General features: G+C 35.5%; 3 protein-coding genes across 6 annotated transcripts; 1 reads left to right on the top strand and 2 right to left on the bottom strand.

The window, feature by feature from the left end:
• Positions 1-3,816: 3,816 nt before the first annotated feature.
• LOC107617478 (uncharacterized) lies at positions 3,817-9,187 on the bottom strand. Of its 4 annotated transcripts, none has more exons than XM_021111315.2 (16): positions 8,646-9,187; positions 8,447-8,569; positions 8,202-8,343; positions 7,859-8,127; positions 7,505-7,563; positions 7,247-7,341; positions 6,828-6,930; positions 6,634-6,728; positions 6,494-6,556; positions 6,131-6,206; positions 5,953-6,061; positions 5,583-5,695; positions 5,438-5,496; positions 4,860-4,971; positions 4,582-4,727; positions 3,817-4,208 (listed from the first exon to the last, which is right to left on the bottom strand). In XM_021111315.2, exons 1-15 carry the CDS (start codon positions 9,034-9,036, stop codon positions 4,593-4,595), a joined length of 1,944 nt encoding a protein of 647 aa, XP_020966974.1. In that variant the 5' UTR covers positions 9,037-9,187; the 3' UTR covers positions 3,817-4,208; positions 4,582-4,592. The 4 variants fall into 4 exon arrangements, with proteins under 4 accessions (XP_020966974.1, XP_088355709.1, XP_016174730.1 ...); XM_088499583.1 differs by having other exon boundaries at positions 3,817-4,195; XM_016319244.3 differs by lacking the exon at positions 3,817-4,208 and having other exon boundaries at positions 4,407-4,727.
• Positions 9,188-9,612: 425 nt separating this feature from the next.
• LOC107616087 (Protein kinase superfamily protein) lies at positions 9,613-13,522 on the top strand. Its single transcript, XM_016318086.3, has 5 exons — positions 9,613-9,959; positions 10,610-11,970; positions 12,041-12,221; positions 12,337-12,790; positions 13,033-13,522. Exons 1-5 carry the CDS (start codon positions 9,613-9,615, stop codon positions 13,369-13,371), a joined length of 2,682 nt encoding a protein of 893 aa, XP_016173572.2. The 3' UTR covers positions 13,372-13,522.
• Positions 13,523-13,622: 100 nt separating this feature from the next.
• On the bottom strand, positions 13,623-14,528 carry LOC107616960 (hevamine-A-like). The gene has a single exon (XM_016318818.3). The coding sequence runs from the start codon at positions 14,526-14,528 to the stop codon at positions 13,623-13,625; it is 906 nt and encodes a 301-aa protein (XP_016174304.1).
• Between the last annotated feature and the right edge of the window lie 7,282 nt (positions 14,529-21,810).

Genomic DNA, 21,810 nt, shown 5'->3' with positions numbered 1-21,810 from the left:
CAATTTTCAAGATCAAATTATAGCTTTCTAAAAAGCTATTTAAGTATTTATAAAAAAATTAAAAAAATAATTTTTCTCATAATAAATTTTTTTTATCACATTTCTTTTAAAATAAGCACTTTAGAATTAAAAAATTAAACACAAAATTAATTCCTATGGCTCCTTCTTCTACTGTTTTCTTCTTCTTCTTACTCTATTTAAAAATTTGCACATTTTAAAATAAGTTTTTTATATTTCTTAATTAAAATTTGTACTTTTTAATGAAATTCTTATTTTTTAAGAAAAATATAGAAAGACACAACTATTTTTTATCAATAACAAAGCTTAAAGAAGAACCATGCAAATTTTTTATTTTTAAAACAATTTTAATATAATATTTTTTGAATATCACTTTTTATTTTTATAGTAACTAGAGACTGGGCTGATTTGAAATTGAAAATTAGAACAATTCCAATGGAGTGCTTTTAGAATATTACTTTTGATATTTCAAGAAATGAATTGATTTAAAATTAAAACTTACATTGAAATTGATCGAAAAATGAAACTAGTCTCACCTTAAAAAAACGGTATCACTTTGATAGAGAACCAATAAAATTTTGCTTCTCATATTATTATGTTGATAGAGTAATTAAAAATAATATAAAATTTTAACTAAATTAAGACTAAACATTAGAAAAAAAAAATTAATTTCAAATTACTATTTATAACATATGATCCCGCAAATGTTTATATGTCATCTTGTAAGACTCAAAATAAAATTAAAATTAAAACTAGTAATAAAGATAAACATTGTAATGTTAAATTGAAATATCAAATCAATTTTTATAATATATGATCCAACAAATACTTATATAACATTGTGTAAAATCCAAAATAAAATTAAACTAAAACTAATATTGAAGATGCTTTTTTATTATTCAACTAAAAAATACACACAATTCAAAGCAATCTATGTGTTATTTATTTTAAAGTTACTGAATTTATGTGTTTCTCAACTAAAACTCATATGTTATTCTTTATGTCATTCAATTAAAACATCTTTCCCAACTCAAATAATTTGTGTTATGCAATCAAAATTTATGTGTTTTACAACTAAAAGTGTGATATTTTTTCTTTTATATTCAACAAAAAATCTGCAAATTAAAAAAAGATTACGTGTTTTTTAACAAAATTTTCTCATTTAATCACGACTACAAATTAATTTATGGGTGTTTTTGGTCTAGCGTTTGAACCATAGTAAATACATTCAATTTTTTTTAACATTTCAATCTAAAAATTTTAACTTATGCGTTGGGTTAGCTCCTTAGACTATTAGTTGAGAAAATTTTATTTCTTTTTTATTAATTCAATCCTTTATTCTCTTTTTAAAAAATTATAAGTAATGAAAAATTGTAATACAAAATAATATTAATTAAAAGAGTAATGAGAGGATTATAAAAAAAATTATGATTTTTTTTGTTTGGCTTTGTAATATTATTGTAATTTTTATAAAATCTAGTCATTTAATCACTTCTACATGAATCCAATCAAATGACGCCATAAATTTCAGAAAACTTCCATATCCTTTTTGTTAAGATTCCATAGCACAAGGATGAAGAAATATTGAGTTTGGCGTATAATTTTATAATTGTTGTCCTTGTATATTATGTCCATTGTTGTTATTTTTTATAATATGAATTGTTGTTTTTATTAAGTAGAGCAAATTAAACAAAAAATTAATTATAAATAATAATAGTAAAAAATTATAGAATACTAAAAAGAGTATTAGAGAAAATACAATATAAAAATATATTAGAAAAAATATCAAAAAATTTAAACATGTTTAAAAAGATAATACATAATTTAATGTCATGTCTTTTTTAGTAATTATCTATCTAAAAGTAATTTTAACTAACATTATACAAACAATATTCATTCTATCGAAATCAATTTTGTATAGAGTTACTATTCGGTAGTTTGTTGGATCGGTGGAAGTGAGGATCAGAACTCGAACACGAGAATTGAGGTGAGGTGTGTTGCCAGTAGTCGTCGGTGGGTTAGCAGGTGGGGCCACCTGCAAGGACACTCTTATACCAAAATAAACGTCCATACGATAAGGCAGCTAGATTAGGGTTATGGTGATGTATTTGAGGAGAGGAATAGGTCCCTCTCCTTCATCCCCATTCATCGGGTGGGCTCTCTCATTTGGGCCCAGCCCCTTAGAAACTTCTGCGAGCTGTCTAGATCCTCCCACAGGAGGTTGTGTCACGTGCTGAGCCGGATCATGGGTCCGCTTGGTGGACCTCCAATACTTATTGGGTTAGGCCAGAACAGTGCCTCCAATGCATCAAGTCGCGAGACTCGTGACTAACGTATTCGACTACCCGTGTTCCCATGAGAGGTGGTTTTTGCCCAACATGGCTTTTCAGCAAGAGTTCAGGCCTCTAGTGCTTTCCTCGCGTGTGGGGGTTGCCCCTAACCCCCTATTCGAGGACGCCACTTCGATTATCATGCCCGGGACATTAAATGTGTTTAAATGTGATTTGAAAGCACGTGGAAAGGTTTATTCTACCCCTAGCCTTTCGCGCTTCTTCTTCAGTTACGTTTTCCACTCTCGTTTCCTATTATCATTTTCCTTTTCTCTTTTTTTTTTTTTTCATAACTGCTTACCATACTCACCCATTTTCCCTCCCTTCTGCAATTGCCATTTCCCTCCTTGCTTGTTGATTTCTTGCTACGGTCACGAGAGTCCTGCGATTTCCAACTTCCAGTACCTTTTTGCGTCGCAATTGTTGGTAGGTGACCATTTAGCTGTGCCATTTTGCTTACTCTCCGCCATTGCCATCTTGGTTTCCTTTTTGTTGTTGCTTTTTAGATCGAATTGGTGCTTGCTAGATAGCTTTTAGGAGGTGCCATAGGTGTCTTTTTCATGGTTTAGGCTAGAACGGTGTAGTATAGAATAACAATTGCTTATCGTAGAATAACTTAGTTTTGGCTTAGAAGCTGCTTCCGACCTCACGATTTAACTTAAATGGTACCCTCACTATAGGTATGGCGCAACGACCTCCTATAAATCGCTGCGTGTGGTGCACTACCGACGTCACAAGCACATCCTCCAGGGTAACCGTGGAGGAATTACAATAGCTCTGCAATTCAGGAGCATTGTGTGGCGGTGCCACGGTGGCACCAAGGAGGCGAATTACGAGCTCCTAGTGCCAGGCCCCCGGAAACGCGTTTGCCAACTTAATCTTGATGCTCCTCGTGTCCCGGACTAGATTTAGGTGTATAAACACATGTTCACCACCTTAGGTGTTCGGCTTCCCTTCTCCCCCTTTATCATGGCCCTTTTGAACAGATGTGAGGTCCCCCCCCCATCCCTTCTTCTGGCTCGTCCAACTGGCGGAAAGCCTCCATCATCAACTCGGGTCAGGTCCCCATAAACGGCGCCATTGTTCGATAGTTCGTTGGATTGGTGGAGGTGAGGATCGAAACCCGAGCGCGAGAATTGAGGTGAGGTATGTTGCCAGTAGTCGTCGGTGGGCCACCTACAAGGACACTCCGATGCCAAAGTAAACGTCCGTATAATAAGACGGTAAGATTGGGGTTATGGTGACGTACCTGAGGATCTTTTATCCCCATTCATCAAGTGGACCCTCTCACTTAAGCCCAACCCCTTAGAAGTTTCTACTAACTGTCTAGATCCTCCCACAGGAGATCGTGTCACGTGATGGGCGTCTCATCGTACGGCCGGGTCGTGGGTCTACTTGGTGGACCTTCGATACTTATTGAACTGGGCCAGAACAATTACCAAACAAAATCATGTTGACACAAATTCACTTTTACCCAAAATCAATTCTATAAAACCAAGTTCATTCAAACTCCATAAATACTAGCAATTTCCTTACTTAGCTTGCAATATAAATACTAGTACCTTAAATATACACAACACACAACAAACAATACATATTACGTATTGCAAATTGCTCTTCTTTCAGTTTTCTTTAGCTCTCTTCTTTTTCACTTTCCCTAGCCGAATCAGTCCATGTAATCAACAATCAACCACCATCGCTCAAGCAATTATAACCAGCATCATCAATAACGTCACCAAACCGCTTTCAATTTCTTTGTCAGAGAAGCGAGAAGGGTTCACCCAACCTCTTTTGTCCACATCATGATTTTATCACAAAACTAAAAAGAGCTTTCATTCCTCTAACATCTTTGTAAGATGGCTATAATAGTTTAGGAGGTATTTATACCTCTTGCATTAGGTTAAAGATAAAAACCCTAAATAGTAAACACACTAATATAAAGCTCAATTTACTAAATAAATAAAATAAAATAAAATAAAAAGATATGAAATTAAACTGAAGATTCTAATACTTAAAATTTAAAATATAATACATACACATGGTAAAAAGTAAAAAGGATGGAGAAAAAAAACAAAAGTATAAATATACACAAAAGTAAATTGCATACAAATGCCAACAAATCATCTTTAATTCGTTAAATAAAAAATATAAAATAACAGACAGATTACAACATAAGAATCCAATAATTCCAACTTAAATGTTGTCCAGAGAAAGATGAAAAAAATCGACTTACAACATGTGACGCTATGATAAAGATGTCACTCGGACAGAGTTATCAGCTGATCCAGTCAGGAAAATGGGCGAGGTAGGATGCCAATCCACAGCAGTAATAGGAGCACCATGAGGAAGTGTTCTCCAACCATTTAAATGACCTTGAACCTGACATGAGAGGATGAGACATTAACATGTTAGATAACTAAGATAATCAGAAATATGAGGCCACAAGTAAATAGTAGTCCCTTGAAACTGAATCTCTAATCAGAGTATGAGAAGAATTCAGGAAACATAAACCTGGTATATGGGGGCTCTAACTGAACTAGACGTTACCAAGAGTCTTCTCCCACTTGCATCTAATGCCATCTCATGTCTGCAATATTGTGAACCTTTCAGAGGGTAAGAGAACCTGTTAAATAAAAACATAAAATGCTGCAAATCAATTCTTTGAACATATCCATATGCGAAGACAGAAGCAATGGAGATACAAGAAAATCCCTCACATGGCATGGCATAAATGAACTAAAATGTCCAAAATAGAAAAAGGAAGTAACAAAACTACAGCAGTGCCACAACACACCCCTCAAAATTTGGATTGAGCTATAGATAATTTCATACTATTAACCTAGGCCAAATGTTTTTACATTGATACTATTTAGAAAATTTACTCCATAAAGTCAGCTTTAGGTAATGGGTAATAGTTCTTACAAATTCCTTCAAGAACAACACTTGAAATTGCCTCAAATAATAAATACTAACGATAACTCTGATAAACTGTATATTTGATTTCATAAGCTATAAAGAGCAACCAAGTGCACTTCACAGTGGGATTTCACACCTGCAGCCAAGCATCAGGTGTCAAAAAAGAAACATACCTACTGCAGTCTCTTGACCATAGAATTTGACCTTGATTTTGCAAACTCCACTCAAAAATCTGAAAACAAAGCACCAATTAGTACGAAGTGTAAAATCCATGTCAGAAGCTGCATACATGGCAAAATGTTACATTATAGTACTTGCCTTCCTGTCAGAGCCCAGGCTAAAAATGCTAGTCTCATCCGGTCCAAAAAGAATAGAACTGATAGAAGAATCATGTGCAGGCCAGCCAGTAATTTGTAGGCCAGCAGACATGTCTTTGGCTAATTAAGGATGAAGTGGCACCCATGGGACCCCAGTTAATACATAAAGTATAACTCTCACCTTTTAAAAAAGGACAAATATTGGCAGCATTTTTTTACCAGACAAATGAACTTTACTGTATTGGCAACTCTATCAAGGATAAATATAATAACTTTCTAGATGCAATGAATACAAAAATATTTGATTTCATATACAAAGCACAAAAATACATCAACGCTGCAAAGTAGCCAGATGACTAAATAAAGGATACCAAACATGTGGATCATTCCATCAACAGCAGAAGCAGCTAAAATCTTTCCATTGTGATTAAAGCATAGAGAAGTAATAGCTGGTGGATCTTCTCCAAGAGGAAGGACTGTCTTTATGAGATCCAAAATTAATCATTGCCAAAAAATTTACACAAATATTCTACACAAAGAAGCACATACCATGGGTTTCCACGTCTTCATGTTCCACACAGTGAGAGAAGCAAAACCCAGGTTGTCAAAATAATTGGAACCAGCACTACACAGACAATATGATACTCATACTCCCATGCTAAAAAGTATGCAACATTGTAATAATAAGAAAAAATAAACTACATAAAAGATGGGCATTGAAAATATGATGAAAGGCAGGATAGCTCACCAAATGGTATATAACTATACTTTCATCCTTATGTCCAAAAATCAGAAAGTAAATGTACATATCGAAACTAAATTGGAGTAAAATACTGTTAAAACAGAAAATCATATGACCAAACAAAAAAATCAACATGTCAACAAAAAAATGATATAAAATTTGATAAATACCCTCCAGATCCTGCTGCAGATACAAAAATAGGTTCCACAGGACTGCACTTTATGTCCAAGACACTGCAAAACCACATATGTGTCAGAGAGAGCATAAAAGCAATGCACAGAGACCATAAAATTTTATTTTCAGTAAATACCTTGGAAATGCTTGAGTTGTATTGAGATCACAAACAACTCTCTTTGCATCTACATTCCATGCCTTAATACACCCATCTGATGTACCTATTAACAGCTTTTTTCAAGAGAAACAACTTAATTATTTTGATTTGAAATCTCATATGATCAATACAATTGAATAATTTCCATCACAATGAGAAGTCAATTCACATACCAAGCGGTCAGATTTACATTCCCAGTCAAGAGACAAAATTTCCGTGCCACAATATATGGTTGCATTTCTAGACACCGGAGTTGATGAATCATATGTCCATATTCTTTATTAAAACATGTGAAACAAACAAAGGCCAAGTTGCTTGAGAGAGTTATCATAAATATTGAGTAGCAGATATGGTTAAGAAAAAATATTGGTGAAGGAAAACATAATAAAGTGCTATTTGGAAACAAAAATCTATTGCGGGTGGCTCATATCATGGCATTGTTTCTTTTTGCTGTATTTGATATTGGTGATGCTACTGTTCAAAATAGACTATGGCAAATGGATACAACCAAAACTGAAAATTACATTAAGACTGCTCCATTTTTCCAAGTAATAATCTTGATATGTTTGTCTTCATCACCAGTCAAGCTTACCTAACAGTTCCATCTAGAGAAGCACTAGCGATATTGTTCCCGGAAGCAGAGAAGCAACATCGGCTGATTGGACTAGTGTGCCCCAAGAACGTCTCCTAAAAACACCACAGCAATTAAATATTTACTAAGATAATGGAATTGAAATTGCATATGCGAAATGGATAAAAGAGGAGGAGGAGGAGGAGGAGGAGGAGGAGAGAGGGGGGAGGGGGGGGGGGTGGGAAGAAGACATAAATAGAGAATTATTCGCAAATTTACCTGGTGCTCTACTTTGACATCAGGAAAATCTTCTTCACCACAAACTTCTCCACTAATTTCTGCCACAGAAGTAACTGTTAATTTTTTTTATTTTTAATTTGAAATAAACAATCAATGGTTACTCAATCATTTAATAATTGCTATCTCAGCCTAAAGACCAAGTGCTTTTTTATTTCTTCTCTTTTCTGTTTGGCTAGTTTCTTAGCCTGATAATTGCTATTTTAGTCTCAGTATCATGTTAATTCAACAAAAGTGTATCAGTAGAAAGTAGTAATCAACTAAATTAAAGAGCTTAGATCAAGTGAATAATCAACATCACTTAACAATATGGAAGCAGTCTTGAAGAGCATATACCTATACTTGGACTTTCATGAACTGTTTGCATGGTATCGCCTGATCCACCATTTCCAACACGGTCATTCAATGCCACAGTTGAATTATCACCTGACTTGGAAATGACATACTCAGACTGAATATTTGCAGCTCCATTCACAACTGAATCTTGGTTAATTTCTGTTTGAACTGCTCGTGGAACAGCAGTTGGGGAAACCTCTGGAAAACCTCTTGACATCTGAGAACTTTCCTCCCGCAAATTGCTCAATGAACTAATGCTTCCTTCCATACTTCAATCACAACTAATTAGAAAAACCAAATATTTATATCTCATTAGAGTCTCGAGAGAATTGAACATGCTTACCTCCTATAGTGTGATAATTTCGCCTCTTTCTCATCAAGCAAAGCCTGAAGCTCTGCCAATTTAATATTCAGATTCAGGATATCTTTTTTGAGTACGTTGGTGGCATTCATCTCTGAACTGATCTTCAGCAGTGCAGGTAGCCGTGATTTTTATTAAGGATAACTATTAACTACATTAAAAATTACATCGAAAACATAAAAATCAGAGTTATTTATAATACTTAGAGGAGTAATTGTGAAGGATATGAGTTCCATTGAATATCTCGCTAAAGAAGTTTCTGACAGAAAGATGCAAGGCCTCATACCACTCCTTGGAGAAACAAACCCGAAATTCAGGATCCAGGTTCGGATTCTTAACATAAGGAATCGCTGCATCATCGCAATTCAAAATCACAATTACACTCACAACAGATTAGAGAAAAACAACGTCGACAGCAAAACGCACCGAACCAGCGAGTCCAATCCTGTGAGCGTTGCAAGAGGTCACTGCCATGGACAGCGAAGAAGTCGATGACTCTGTCCCTGCGATTGGCTTGCAAGGCGTGAACCACGTAGAAGCGGAGAAGAGAAGTTTGGATTTTGGAGAGCGTAGAAAGGAGTGCGGTTTCGGAAGAAGAGGAGAGGTAGTGCTTAAAGAAGGAGAGGAGGGCAACGAGCCTATCGGCTTGGAATTTGGGAACGTAGAGGGAGAAGATGAGGTCGAGGATCTTATCGACGTGGAAGCCCTTTCCAAGATCGGTTCGGAGCTCAGAGTCGTAGGATTGGAGAGTGTTGGTGAAGCCTCGGAAGACGAGGAACTCCCGAACCAGCTCCTCCGCGGACTGCATGTTCTCCATTAGCAGAGAGAGCGTGGGTTGGGGACTGGCAGAATGCGGCGCTCTTTAGGAGCGTTTGTTGGGAAAAATTTTCAATTTGTTATTTGAATTACTATTGAACGCTGTGGTTTTGGATTTTATTTGATAGACGTTAATGAAACATTGAAAAAACAAATTGAGTTGCTACTTACTACTACTTAAAATTTGAGAACGCAAGTAGAATAAATTGGAAATTGAGGAACCACGTTAATCGCTGAGTTAAACTTTAGTATTATTTTGTGTCAATTGAAATTTAAAAATCAAATTGAGTTATTAGGAACCATCATATACGTGTCAGCCATGTAAGGCCGTTGTTCTTTTTGTTGAGTCACAGTCTCACAGACTTGAATTCACATTTGATGATTTGAACTTGAAGACACCAAAGCAATGGAAAAGGGGAAGCCATATAACTAATCATATCCTCTTGGCCGACCACAACACATGAAACTAACCTTTTTCAAACTTTGTACTTCGTAGCTCAACCACCGCTAACAGTATTTATTAATTGTGCTTTTCTTCTCCAAATAGAACACTGTATTTTCTTCAATATATAACACCATGGCAAACTATCATGAAATCTTGGTTCTTTTTTCACTAACATATTACTATATATACAAACTAAAGAGTTGCATGTTAAATATGAAAAGTGCTGCTTTTTCATTTCATTGCTATGGGGCTAGAGTTCTTGTTATGGTCTTGGGGTGTTTCATCAGTAGCTGCGTTTCTTCTAATCAGATTGGTTTGGGCTCGAGGTTATTGGCTAGTAAGGGACAAACATGGGTTTCTGATAATAATACATTTGCTTTTGGGTTCACAAAATCAGAGAATGATAATCGATTATTTCAGCTGGGCATTTGGTTTAATGAGCTTCCAGGAGATCCAACACTGGTTTGGTCACCTAACAGGTATTTCTCCTACCAGTCTCATTCTCATTAGTCTTAGTATGATATCATTCAACAAAAATGATATGCAATTAAATTGTTCTTGTAAGTATAATGAGTCAAATCTCACACCAATAATCTATTATTTTTTATCTGTTATCTATTACATATTTTATGAGGATTGAAAAATGTCGATGCATAAATTTTCTTTCTAAAATACCTTTTGTCATATACAACATAAAAAACATATATATTTAAACTAATCTCATACTTATCTTTATGAGTAGATGGTCAAATTAGAAAGATCATTCATTCTCCAAATTAATTCTAAAAGATTTTTTTAATTAAATTTGTCTTTTAAATATTTTAAATTAGTCATGTTAGTCATTTCCTTACTTTGTTTGTTGATTGTGTTAAAATTTGCTAATGCGACACGTGAAGTGACATCCCAACACATATCTAAGAGTGTTAATTGACTATTAATATGATTAGTTTATGAAATTAGATATTGGAGATTAGATGGCTAGTTCTGATTTTTCACTTAAACAAAAGAGAAAGTCATAAATCATATCTCCATCTAGTCTTTTAGTCTTTACAACAGCTTTTGCAAGTTATCATCATCTCTATATATGCCAAGTTGCAACATTTTTCATTTTCCTTTTGAATCCAAATAGAGACTCTCCTGTATCCAAAGATGCAATGCTGGAGCTGGACACAACCGGCAACCTTGTCCTCATGGACGGAGACACCACCGTTTGGGCTTCAAACACCTCAGGTGCTGGTGTAGAAGCAGCAACCATGGAAGAATCCGGTAACTTCATTCTCCATGACAGTAGAAAAAACCTTGTGTGGCAGAGTTTTTTGCAACCATCTGACACACTCCTCCCAAACCAGCCCTTAACAGTTTCTTCAGAGTTAACCTCATCAAAGTCTTCCTCTCATGAAGGCTACTATGCTCTCAAAATGCTTCAACAGCCTACTTCTTTAAGCCTTGCCTTGACTTACAATCTACCTGAAACTTCCAAGGCTTCGGAGGAATCATACACCAACTATTCCTATTGGCAGGGTCCTGATATCTCGAATGTGACCGGAAAAGTTATAGCAGTTTTAGGCCAAGCCGGAAGCTTTAGAATTGTTTACGGAGATGCCTCTGATGGAGCAGTTTATGTTTATAAGAATGACAACGACGATGCAGGTTTGTCTGCTGCAGTTCACCAATCTACACAATTGACCGTTCTTCGAAGATTAACCCTGGAAAAGAATGGCAACTTGCGTTTGTATCGATGGGACGATGATGTAAATGGGTCGAGACAATGGGTGCCAGAATGGGCTGCAGTTTCAAATCCATGTGATATTGCTGGAATTTGTGGCAATGGAGTTTGTCATTTGGACAGAACCAAGACAAATGCCTCTTGCACTTGCTTGCCAGGAACTTCTAAAGTTGGCAAGGAAGGCCAGTGCTATGAGAATTCATCTCTTGTTGGAAAATGCAATTCAAGGCGCGAAAGCCAGACATCGCAGTTTAGGATTTCAACAGTGCAGCTAACAAATTATTACTATTCTGAATTTTCAGTGATAGCTAACTACAGTGATGTTGCTTCAGTATCAAAATGTGGGGATGCTTGCTTATCAGACTGCAACTGCGTTGCATCTGTTTATGGGCTAGATGAGGAGAGACCATACTGCTGGGTGTTAAGGAGCTTGGATTTTGGTGGTTTTGAGGATACTAGCTCAACCTTGTTTGTGAAGGTCAGAGCAAACAGCTCAGTGACACCATATGGCAAAGCTGGAGGGTCTAATAGCTCTTCGGATGGGATGGGGAGTGTGAAAGAGAAGGCTGTGATTATTCCAACTGTTCTGATCATGATGGTTCTCATTGTGCTGCTATGCTTATTGCTGTATTACAGTGTTCACAGAAAAAGAATGTTGAGAAGAGAAATGGAAAGTTCCATGATCTTATCAGGTGCTCCCATGAATTTCAGTTATCGCGATATGCAAATCAGGACTAGCAACTTTTCGCAGCTGCTAGGAACAGGTAGTTAGTGTATCCTATATTGAGTGTTTTGATTGAGTTTAAATACTTGCTAACTGTACATATTTTGCAGGTGGATTTGGGAGTGTGTACAAAGGAAGCTTGGGAGATGGGACACTAATTGCAGTTAAGAAACTTGACAGAGTTCTGCCACATGGAGAGAGAGAATTTATTACTGAAGTGAACACCATTGGCTCAATGCATCATATGAATTTAGTTCGCCTATGCGGCTACTGCTCCGAGGGATTGCATCGGTATGCATTGTTACTTGACAATCAAGTTATTAAATTTTCTTCTAAACATCTAAAAAATCTGAGTTGGCTATCAAAGCAGAAGTTTTTGTTGTTAAAACAATTGCTTATTTGGCAGGCTGCTAGTTTATGAGTTCATGAAGAATGGTTCCTTGGATAAGTGGATCTTCCCTTCATATGAAGCAAGAGATAGAGTACTAGATTGGCCAACACGGTTTTATATAGCTGTAGCTACTGCACAAGGGATAGCTTACTTTCATGAGCAGTGCAGGAACCGGATAATACATTGTGACATCAAACCTGAAAACATATTGTTGGATGAAAACTTTTGTCCTAAAGTGTCTGATTTTGGATTAGCCAAATTGATGGGAAGGGAGCACTCTCATGTGGTGACAATGGTAAGAGGGACAAGAGGTTATTTGGCACCAGAATGGGTTAGTAATCGCCCTATAACCGTAAAAGCCGATGTTTACAGCTATGGGATGCTTCTCTTAGAGATAATTGGTGGCAGGAGAAATCTTGATATGTCCTTTGATGCAGAGGATTTCTTCTATCCTGGTTGGGCTTACAAGGTGTGTTTCATATATTAGTGTTCAGTGTTCTTCTATCCTTAATTAATTGTTGTTGAATGAACCGTGCAACTTTATTTACTTGTTTTTCCGAATCAGAATGAACATAAAAGGCTACACTCATTATAAGACCATACGCTGGGATGATAAGCCCATTGAATTCTAATTAAGGATGATGCTGTTTAAATAAAACCAACAAGTGTTAACTAGATAAATAATGTTCATGTCATGTTTGGTTACTGTAGGAGATGACTAATGGATCTACAATCGAAGTGGCAGATAGAAGACTAAATGGGGTGGTTGACGAAGAAGAGCTAATGAGAACTCTGAAAGTTGCATTTTGGTGCATCCAAGATGTGGTTTTCTTGAGACCAACAATGGGGGAAGTGGTGAGGATGCTAGAAGGATCAACCAACATTAACATGCCTCCAATGCCTCAGACAGTACTAGACTTAATTGAGGAAGGCTTAGAACATGTATATAAAGCCATGAAAAGAGAGTATAACCCTTCCAGCTCATCAACCATTACAAGCCATCTGACATCTCGAGCCACATGTAGCAATTCCACAATGTCACCAAGATAATGTTTCAACTTCAAAGAAGAAAAGAAACGATTGTGCTCTCACCAATACAAATATATAATAAACATACAAGTTTTAATTAGATAGATATACATGAAAACATAATTCAGTAAGTCATCAGTTCACCGTAGATAGGGGGACAACTATTATTGGAAAAGATCAAATCACACAAAGAACTATACTGCTTGATCTATGCAGGTAAAAAGTATTAATCATATCTGTGAAATTGAACATGTTCACACAGAGCTCACGCATCAAACATAACTTTTGATGAAAGAGCTGTAGTTTGTGAGTTTATCCCAATATCTGGACCACAGCATAACTCCTCCATATTTAGTTGAATTCTTGACTATTGGAAGAACTTCTGAAGTTAGATTTGCCGGAGGGATAAAGCCGGTAATAGAAGCATTAATTGCAGCAGGTAGCCCTAAGAAAATCATATCTGCATGGATATTTGAAGTCCAAATTCCCCAATAATCTTGAAGACCAGTTATATTTCCTTTATTGTACTCACATTGATGGTTGTTATAGAATTGAACCCAAACATAGTCAAATAGGCCAGTGCTGAGAGCAGTTCCAAGACAAGTATCAGGGAAAGGACATTGTGGTGCAGCAGTTAGGTACACTTTCTTGCTTTGGTTGTTGTAACTGGAGAGGTTTTTGGCAAGATCGTCCCAGTAATGGTATTGCCCACCCTCAATAACGAAATCAATTCCATCCAGGACAGCATCCCCTAGCGGCCGCAAAGAAGATTGTCCACCCAAGAAGTTGTTCCACAAGTATGCTGCTACCTGGCCTGCATCCACGCTTGAAGTGAGTGTGTAGTTTTGGAAGGTAGCTCCTCCAATGGAAAGCATGACCTTGATGTTCTTGGCTTGACATGACTTGATATCAGAACTCAAAACAGTGCATTGACCGGTGTGGGCGTCACAATGGCCAGCAAGATTCAAAACTGGATTTGTGCCGTTCCCAAATGCAGATAGGAAAGCTATGTTCACAAATGCATAGTTCCCAGAAGCACAAGTTTCTTCCAAGGTTCCCTCATCTCCACGTTGACCCCAGTAGATGGCAATTCCACCTGCATTATTTGAGCTTATTGCTATAATAGTTGGCAGAAAGAATGATAGGAGTGCAATTACAATGATCAAATATGAAGCCATCAAAGTTGCTTGAAACTTTGATAAATGAGTTGCTCACTAGTCGCTAAGAATCACTTGTGTAGTGTAACACTGTAGCCTTTCCAATTGAAGTTGTTCATTTTAAAAATGGCACTCCTTATAAAGTCTTAGAAAATAGTGTATACCAAATACCATAACTGTCATGAGAAAATGCGGAAAAAAGTGAATAGTGACCTGCATTGAAATAATCATAAGTTGTGAGACATGAACCAAATCGTACGTGAGGAATGAGGAATGATTAAGAAGTATCATGTTTCTTCATGTTGATTGTATCCGCGAAATCAAATTTTAAGCCGTAATGTTGTACTCTTTGACTTTTGAAAGGCCGTGCTTCGACGCATCTTTGTCTTATAGTCAGAAACATATTACAAGGATTCGGTCAGATTATATTCCGAAGTATTTGCTAAATGCATATATATTATCTCCTACATTAGAACTGGATTTTGCATAATGACAATGTTTTATCTTAACTAAATCAGATAGCGGTGCCTTTTTTGCTACTTTCTTTATGTCTATAAGCAAAATCCAGGAATCTAGTCACTTGGTATGGTTGCGTTTTTCATTGCTACATTAACAAATGAATGAAATGATAATCATTAAAGTAAAAGAGTTTATTTCTATCCACATATTTAGAAAACCCAAATTCCAACTTAACATACACCAGACCCTAAATGTTGAGTTTGTGAAAAACAACCATAATAATTTGATAATGACTAATATTATAATGTTAGATTGAAAATCCCAAAATATTTGTGATATGTGTACTTTGTGCATAAAAATAAAATATTTAAAATAGGCCAAATTGCAACATCCAATTCATTCACTTCTTAAACCCATATCCAATGAGATTAACACTCCAACCAAACACTTATGTTCAAAATAGGATTCAAGCATTCGAAAAAGAAAAAAAATTATAAATCTTGAACTGAAAAGGAAAGAGAGGAAAAAAGTCAACATTTAAAGCCAAAAAACAAAATCAAATATGATTTGATTCAGAGACAAATTAGAGAAGCCAAGTTTTCATTTTTGTGCTTTAATTCTAATTTGTTGAAACGGCCTTCCTCCTAAATGCATCATTTGGGTAATATGAAGAAAATAGAGATGGCGTATCTCTACAATAAATCAAAGGTCATGATTAAAATTTGGGGTCAAAGAATGGATCAATGATTCAGATTGTTAAAGTCAGAAGAAATAAGAAGAAAAAGAAACAACTAGGTAAGGATTCAAGCCAACTCTAATCGTTGTTGCTGTCCCATCTTTTTATTGCGCTTCTTTGTCATTCTCAATAAAGCTGAATTCTCTTTTGCATACTTGATGATGCGTCACATAAATGATAACAAGAAAATAAAACTTCTTATCTGAAAGGCGGTGATGTAATAAAACAATCTAAGAAAAAAAGGGACTAAAACGGGAAAGAACATTGTCATGAAAGAAGAAGGAGATGAAAGTCTTCATCCACCCTCGGCTGCTTCATATGTGGTCAGGAGAGCATTTTCGTCATTTTAGAGTTAAAAGGGATAGAATGGTAATCTCGTCACATTCAAAGATTTGAATACTAGAAGAATTGTACCATACCGGTCTTTGACATCAAGAAGACCAAGAGTCGGTCTCAAAAACAGTGATGCTGAAATAGCGACAACTCATAAAGCCTATTGGGTTAAGGCAGGACAACAAGAAGTCCAATAATACTTTTCAAAATCAATGGGAGGTATAATTTATTATTAATTTTCGATTTTTTTAGGCATTTATTTTAATTTGTTTTGATGTTAGAGGTTGTTGGAAGATTTGATTTGCTTCTGATTTGCTTAGTAGTAATTTTAGGAATTTTAAATTCAAATTAAATCTGATCTAATCTGATTTAAATTAGTTATCATATATCTTTAGAATTTTAAATTTAAGATCAAATATGATTTAAATTAGTTATCTTATCTTTAGGAGATTTAAATTAAGTTATCTTATCTTATCTTTTAGTTAGTTCATCCCTCTGATCTAATTTGTCAAGTACAGGTTCTTTGAAGGTCTAGTAGGGAAAACTCTTCCGGTGACCTAGGTTGTTAACAACAAGTTTCTTAAAGGTCTAGTAGAAAAATTCTTCCGGTGACCTAGGTTGCTAAGAACAGGTTTCTTAGAGGTATAGTAGGAAAACTCCTTATCTATCTTTTTATGTTTTTGCTGCGTCATTCCTCCATTTTTTCTTATCTCTTTATCTTTCGTTTTAATTTCTCGTTTTAATTTCTTCTTATCATCTGGTATCAGTTACAAGTCGTAGGTAAATTCTTATTTATCTACACGTTCCATGGATCTTGTTTAGTCTCTTTGTTTTTTTCTCTTTAATTTCTGCAAATTCACTTTAGATTAAAAAAAACAAAAAAAAAGAGTTGTAAAAAAAATGATTGAGTATTACAATAGTGATGATGAAGGAATCTCATATGCGAAAAAGGGTTCTCGGTTGCAAATCTCTGCATTTAAAGAGATGAATAATCTTGAAGCTTATGTCGGATGGGAAAGGAAGGTAGAGTCGATTTTTGCAAATTGCATCCTTTCACAGGAAAAAAAAGTTCGACTGGTACAAGCCAATTTTTTCGATGCTGCCCATATATGGTAGATTGAATTAGGAAGATCTAGAAGACTGTATGAAAAAAGTCTAATTTGCACCTTGGAGAAGATGAAAAAAATTATGAGAAACCAGTTTGTGCCATCATCATACTACATAAGGAATCGGGTTGTGCCACCATCATACCACAACGAATTTTTTAGAAAATTTTGTACGTTACAACAAGGTTCACAATTAGTGATGGAGTACCACAATGAGTTTCTTTATTTGATGGACAAAGCCAATATTAAACTGAGTCCTGAGGTTCTTATGGAACGATTTTTGATTGGATTACGCGAAGAACTTGCAGATAAAATATAACGCTACCGTTACGAGACCATGGAGGATTTGGTCAAAGTAGCCATTTACATGGAGTATATGCAACAATTTATAGCAACTTGGCGGTCCAAAGGAGCAAAATTTGAGGATCAGACAAAAGTCAAAGTTTCTGACTTCAAGAAGGGTATTATAGATCGACATAAGAAAAAAATTTCTTCTATGCCTATCTTTCATTCTTCTTCAAAGCCAGAGATGGAAGAATTTGTTGAGTATATTATAGAGGGTGATGTGTCCTTGGAAGATTCAAAAGTACAGAATTTCTCAACTAGATCATTGGAATGTGAGCAATTTGAAAAATATGAAAGAAAAGAAACTGAGAAAGAGAGTGAGTATTTGAGTGAAAAGAATCCATATTTGATTGAAAGCGAGAGTTTTGAGAGAAAAAACGAGACTAGCGAGCGAGAGGAGTCTATGAGTGAAAAAGAAACTGAGAAAGAGGGTGAGTGTTTGAGTGAAAAGAATCCATGTTTGATTGAAAGCGAGAGTTTTGAGAGAAAAGAGGAGAATAGTGAGCGAGAGGAGTCAATGAGCGAAAAAGAAACTGAGAGTAATAAACACACTTGTGAGAGAGATCTAGAAAGTTCTAGCTTAGACAAGAGTACATTAGTATCATTGAATTTTATGGAGTCCTTAGTTTCTCATATATCTAACCATGAAATTTTTAGTATTTTTATATCAACTCTCCTAGGTTTTGTAGATTCACTGGTCAATTATAGAGGCATTAATATGGATGAAAAGGAAGAAAGACAAATTGCATACTTTGAACAAAATGGTGAAAGTATGGTTAAAAAGATTGAACTTGCACACATGAGGGAACATAGCCACAATTTAGTGGATAGAGAAGAGCCATCAAACCATAATATTTGAACCTGGAGATTGAGTTTGGATTCATTGGAGAGAAAAAGAGCTTCTCATTCAAGATTCGAGGACGAATCTTTTTAAAGAGCGAGAGGATGATACGTGATTAGGAGGGCATTTTTGTCATTTTAGAGCTAAGAGGTAGAATGGTAATCTCGTCACATTCAAAGATTTGAATACTAAAAGAATTGTACCATGCCGGTCTTAGACATCAAGAAGACCAAGAGTCCGTCTCAAAAACAGTAGTGGTGCTGAAATGGCGACAACTCATAAAACTTATTGGGTTAAGGCAGGACAACAAGAAGTCCAATAATGCTTTTCAAAATCAATTGAAGGCATAATTTATTATTAATTTTCGAATTTTTTAGGCATTTATTTTTATTTGGTTTGCTGTTAGAGGTTGTTGGAACTTGGAAGATTTGATTTGCTTCTTATTTTCTTAATAGTAATTTTAAATTTAAATCAAATCAAATCTAATCTGATAAGATCAAATCTGATTTAAATTAGTTATCATATATCTTTAGAATTTTAAATTTAAATCAAATCTGATATAATCCAATAAGATCAAATATTATTTAAATTAGTTATCTTATCTTTAGTAGATTTAAATTAAGTTATATTATCTTATCTTTTAGTTAGTTTGTTATGGGCCTATTTAAACACTTTTGGTGAGACAATTTACATAACTTTTTAATGAATAAAATTTTTTTAATGCTTTATGCACGTTTTTTTAGTGTGATTAAGTGAAGTGAGTAATTTTTTTCGCTTGTTGCATGAAGAAGATTGAAGGATCCAACACTAAGGTGATCTGCGTGGTGGTCTCTTTCAATGTTCATCCCCCTAATCTAGGTTGTCAAGTATAGGTTCTTTGGAGGTCTAATAGGGAAAACCCTTCCGGTGACCTAGGTTGCCAAGAACAAGTTTTTTAGAGGTCTAGTAGGAAAACTCTTCCGGTGACCTAGGTTGTTAAGAACAGGTTTCTTAGAGGTCTAGTCGAAAAATTTCTTATTTATCCTTTTATATTTTCGCTGCGTCTTTCCTCCATTTTTTCTTATCCCTTTACTCTTTGTTCTAATTTCTTCTTATCACTGCCAGTATATCCTCCTCCAATAAGTATTTGGTCAATGGCGTAGTGAAAGATGTTCTACAAGAATTTATGAATCTGACCAAACATCTCATCAACTAGAGCAAACAAATAAGAAAATTGGCAATTCAAAATAAAAATTCTTTGAGAAAGTCTTATAACCGAGTTGAAGTGCTTCTTAAGTACATTGATTTCTTAGAAGATAAACCGGTCCAATCTGATAAAAAAGATGAAGAGATCTTGAAAATCGAAGATGAAAGATCTCATGGCTAGTCCAGTGTCTTTGTTGCGTCTGCTTAAAAACTATTTCTATATTTATATTGTGATCTTTTGATATTTTTTTCTTTATCTAGATGACTGTAATCTGATTGATGGAATTTAAAATTTTGAACTGATGACTGTTTCTGCTTAACAAAATTATGTGCAGAATATATTTTACCTTCTTGATAATAAAAGGGGAGTTAATATGAAAATGAATTGAATCAATTTGGCTGTAGGCTATTTGTTTGATGCTGCATTATAGACTTTGAAGCTTGATAATTTTTAAAATACTAGTACAATATTGTAATGTCTCAAGATTTTTCTAAAATATTTTATATTTAATTTCTTCTATTGCTATCCTACCCCCTCAAATGTTATCAAAATACTTATTCTACCCTTATCCATTTTATCAAACTCTAACCTTAATTCCAAAATTAAACCCACTCACATTCTCACACAAAACACCTACGCACAAAGAAAACAAAAGAGAGAAAGAGGAATGAGGGGTTCAAAGGAGAGAAGGAGACGAGGGGAGGGAAAGACAGCGCTGGCAGAGGGAGGTTCGCCGTCGCCGTCACAGACAGAACTCACAGAGAGGCTCGAGGAAGGAGAGTGATGCGCGTGCGAGAGAAAGAGAGCGACAACTTAAGATAGAGAAGGAGACCACGATGGAGAAGAGGGAGGAGGTGTTGCTTCTGCCACCACCAAGTTGTCGCCGCCGCCAAAGAACCCAAAGAGATAGACTTTGAGAAAGGGGAAGGAAAACGCGACGGAGTTTGTCGCTGGCAAGGGGGGTGTTGGTAGTGGGTGTTGCCACCGTTGTTGTTATTGTGGAAGGAGGCCGCTGTCGAGCTGTGTGGCGCTATTGTCGCCGGAAAAACCACCGCTGGAGCCTCTGCCAGCTTGACCCAGCTCTGTCCTTTATTATTCCTTCACTGGAGCCTTTCGCCACTGCCCTTGCCCTTTTGAAAACGCCTTGCACCTTTATCAGTTTTGTTTCACCACCATTCTAGCCTGGTTAGTGGTTGTTTGTTCTGTTTTGGCTTTGCCACTGTTTTACCATTGCCATTGATGATGTTGTCGTTGCTCTGTCTTTAGCCGTTGTTGCTGCGTGCCACTAGTTTGCTGCTCCCGCTCCATTATGTCTCGATTCGTTGTTTTGTTTGCCTGTCGGAGCTGCCGCTTCTGCGCTCTTCCATTCCATTCTACTTCAATTATCCTCACCCTTTAATTCGACAATTCGGGTTTGGTCTCTTCGGTCCTTTGGACCACGTTGTGAGTAAGCTTTACATTTATAACTGTTAATCTTGTGGTTTATGCTATTATAAGTTTTTAATTATATTTATAACTATTATTGAAGAACTTTAATTTCATTAAAATAATTGATTTATTATAGTTGAATAATTATTTTTATGATGCTCATACCTTAAATTTTACACGAGACTATATATATATTTGATAAAGCTTTATATTATTTTAGAATATTTGATTTTACTCGAATATATACTTTTGAAGCATTAAAGTATTTGTTAACATTCACTTACTTTGAAATTGTAAAATTTGTTTTTATGATTTAAAAAGTATGATTGAAAAAGATTTCTAACGAGAAAATATTATTTGATTTGGTTTGATTCAATACTTTATATATCTGAAAGATTTATTGTATTTGAAACTATATGTTTTGAATTAGTCTGGGAGGCTCGTATTAAAAAACCGTAGTTAACGGCGGTTATGATGTTAACTTAGATGCATCTGACTCAGACTCCAGCTAGCAGGGATGTTGCTAGCCTAATGTATAGGCCACACGTTAGATCTGTTATTCTGTTAGGACATACTAGAGGAAAGGGCTACCCATAGAGGTGGAGCCGCCCAAGTGTGGACTTTTGATTTAATTTCTATATGAGAACTCCCTTATTGATTCACTTATTATTATTATCAATTATTATTTTCTAATTAAAATTATTTTGATAGTAATGTTTATATGGTCTCATGCCGATTATATATGTATTGTCTAGTCACTGAGTTGCAAAACTCACCCCATTTTTCTAAAAATATTTTTCAGGAACAAATACTTGACTATGTGAGACTTTCTATTCAAGAGTAACAATCTCCAATGAGTATCTATTCTT

Source organism: Arachis ipaensis, chromosome B9, assembly GCF_059453495.1.
Source record: "Arachis ipaensis isolate K30076 ecotype BB chromosome B9, ASM5945349v1, whole genome shotgun sequence".
NCBI classification, from domain to species: domain Eukaryota; kingdom Viridiplantae; phylum Streptophyta; class Magnoliopsida; order Fabales; family Fabaceae; genus Arachis; species Arachis ipaensis.
This window is presented reverse-complemented; position numbering and strand designations above follow the sequence as displayed.